General features: G+C 49.4%; 1 protein-coding gene across 2 annotated transcripts in view; it reads right to left on the bottom strand.

The window, feature by feature from the left end:
- The window catches only part of LOC116094844 (tumor rejection antigen P815A-like), a 5,037-nt gene extending 4,134 nt beyond the window's left edge, over positions 1 to 903 (bottom strand). For both annotated transcript variants that reach the window (XM_031376274.1, XM_031376275.1), the window contains exon 1: positions 225 to 903. In XM_031376274.1, the coding sequence (XP_031232134.1) occupies positions 225 to 657 (433 nt within the window). In that variant the 5' untranslated portion in view covers positions 658 to 903. The remainder of the gene's footprint in view (positions 1 to 224) is intronic.
- Positions 904 to 1,199: the final 296 nt, after the last annotated feature.

Here is a 1,199-nt window from a genome sequence, read left to right as displayed (position 1 = left end):
CCTGAAGTGGGAGGGGGTCAGGGGGCGGAAGGCGCGAAAAGTTGAGCAGAGGGGGAGGGGAGGAGAGGAGCTAGGAGAAAGAGGGGGATGGGAGGAGAGGGGATTGGCCTGGACCCGACAGACAGGAATGATCCTTAACTAAGATATGGTCTTTACAACAGATGTACGTAAGGGTAAAGAATACTCCCTATCTCAATCTAGAGTAAAGATCACGGGTAACTCACAGGCACAGGTAGCTAAGTCAAGGAGACTGGTAGCTCCGGCATCCATTTCCACGTTCATCTCTTCTTCCTCATCTTCTGAATCACCATCCATCAGGTTCTCCAGTTCTTCATCCTCATCATCATCATAGAAGGCATCGTCATCGTCGTCAACATCCTCATCATCCTCATAGTCTTCATCATCTTCATCCACAGAGGACATGTACTTGCTTTGCCTGGCTATCCAGGCCACATCCCTTTCATACTGCTCCTCATAAATGGCGTCTAAGAATAACTGGAGCGCCAGAAAACTTGTTGTGGCAACAATGAAGATCAGCCACCACAGATAAGGCAGAATTTCTTCCACGGATTGCTGGTTCGATAAATTAAACCTATTTCCATCATCGTCACCACCTGAGCCACTGTGGTCTTTGTCTGGCTTCTTGTTATCAGACATGGCACAAAGGGTACCAGCAGGAAGCCGAGCTAAGTGAAGATAACAGCAGAGTCACAAGCTAGCAGCTGGCTTCTTGGACCTGCTCAGTGGTATGGCGTTGACACAATGCATGCTGGGAGAGAAAAGGTGGGGGGGGTCCTCCCTCCTTCCTCCGGAAGACTTCTATATTCGGCACGGCTGGTGGGAGGGGGGAGGGGAAAGGGAGGGTGTAGTTAACTTTGTACTACTTTTTTACTTGGGAGGGTACAAATTCTCAAACCGATGGATAAGCTAGAGCTTTAGGCGGAACTTGCAAAAGTTCCCACCCAAGGCTCAGAAACACCCCCCCACGAGAACATTAAGCTCATTGGCTGAGGAATGAACATCCGCAGAACTCACACACCCAATGAGTGATCAGGATGTTCACACGTCTAGCGTCTTTGGGGGTCCCGAGTTCTTTTCTTTCTCCAGTGGTAACAGAACTATTGTGCAGTGTACTGCTTTGCAGCACAACAGATTCTTTGGTACAGAGATCGGCGTGGTTTTCCTAGTCTCCTAGGGAC

This window comes from Mastomys coucha, chromosome X, assembly GCF_008632895.1.
Source record: "Mastomys coucha isolate ucsf_1 chromosome X, UCSF_Mcou_1, whole genome shotgun sequence".
Classification (NCBI taxonomy): domain Eukaryota; kingdom Metazoa; phylum Chordata; class Mammalia; order Rodentia; family Muridae; genus Mastomys; species Mastomys coucha.
This window is presented reverse-complemented; position numbering and strand designations above follow the sequence as displayed.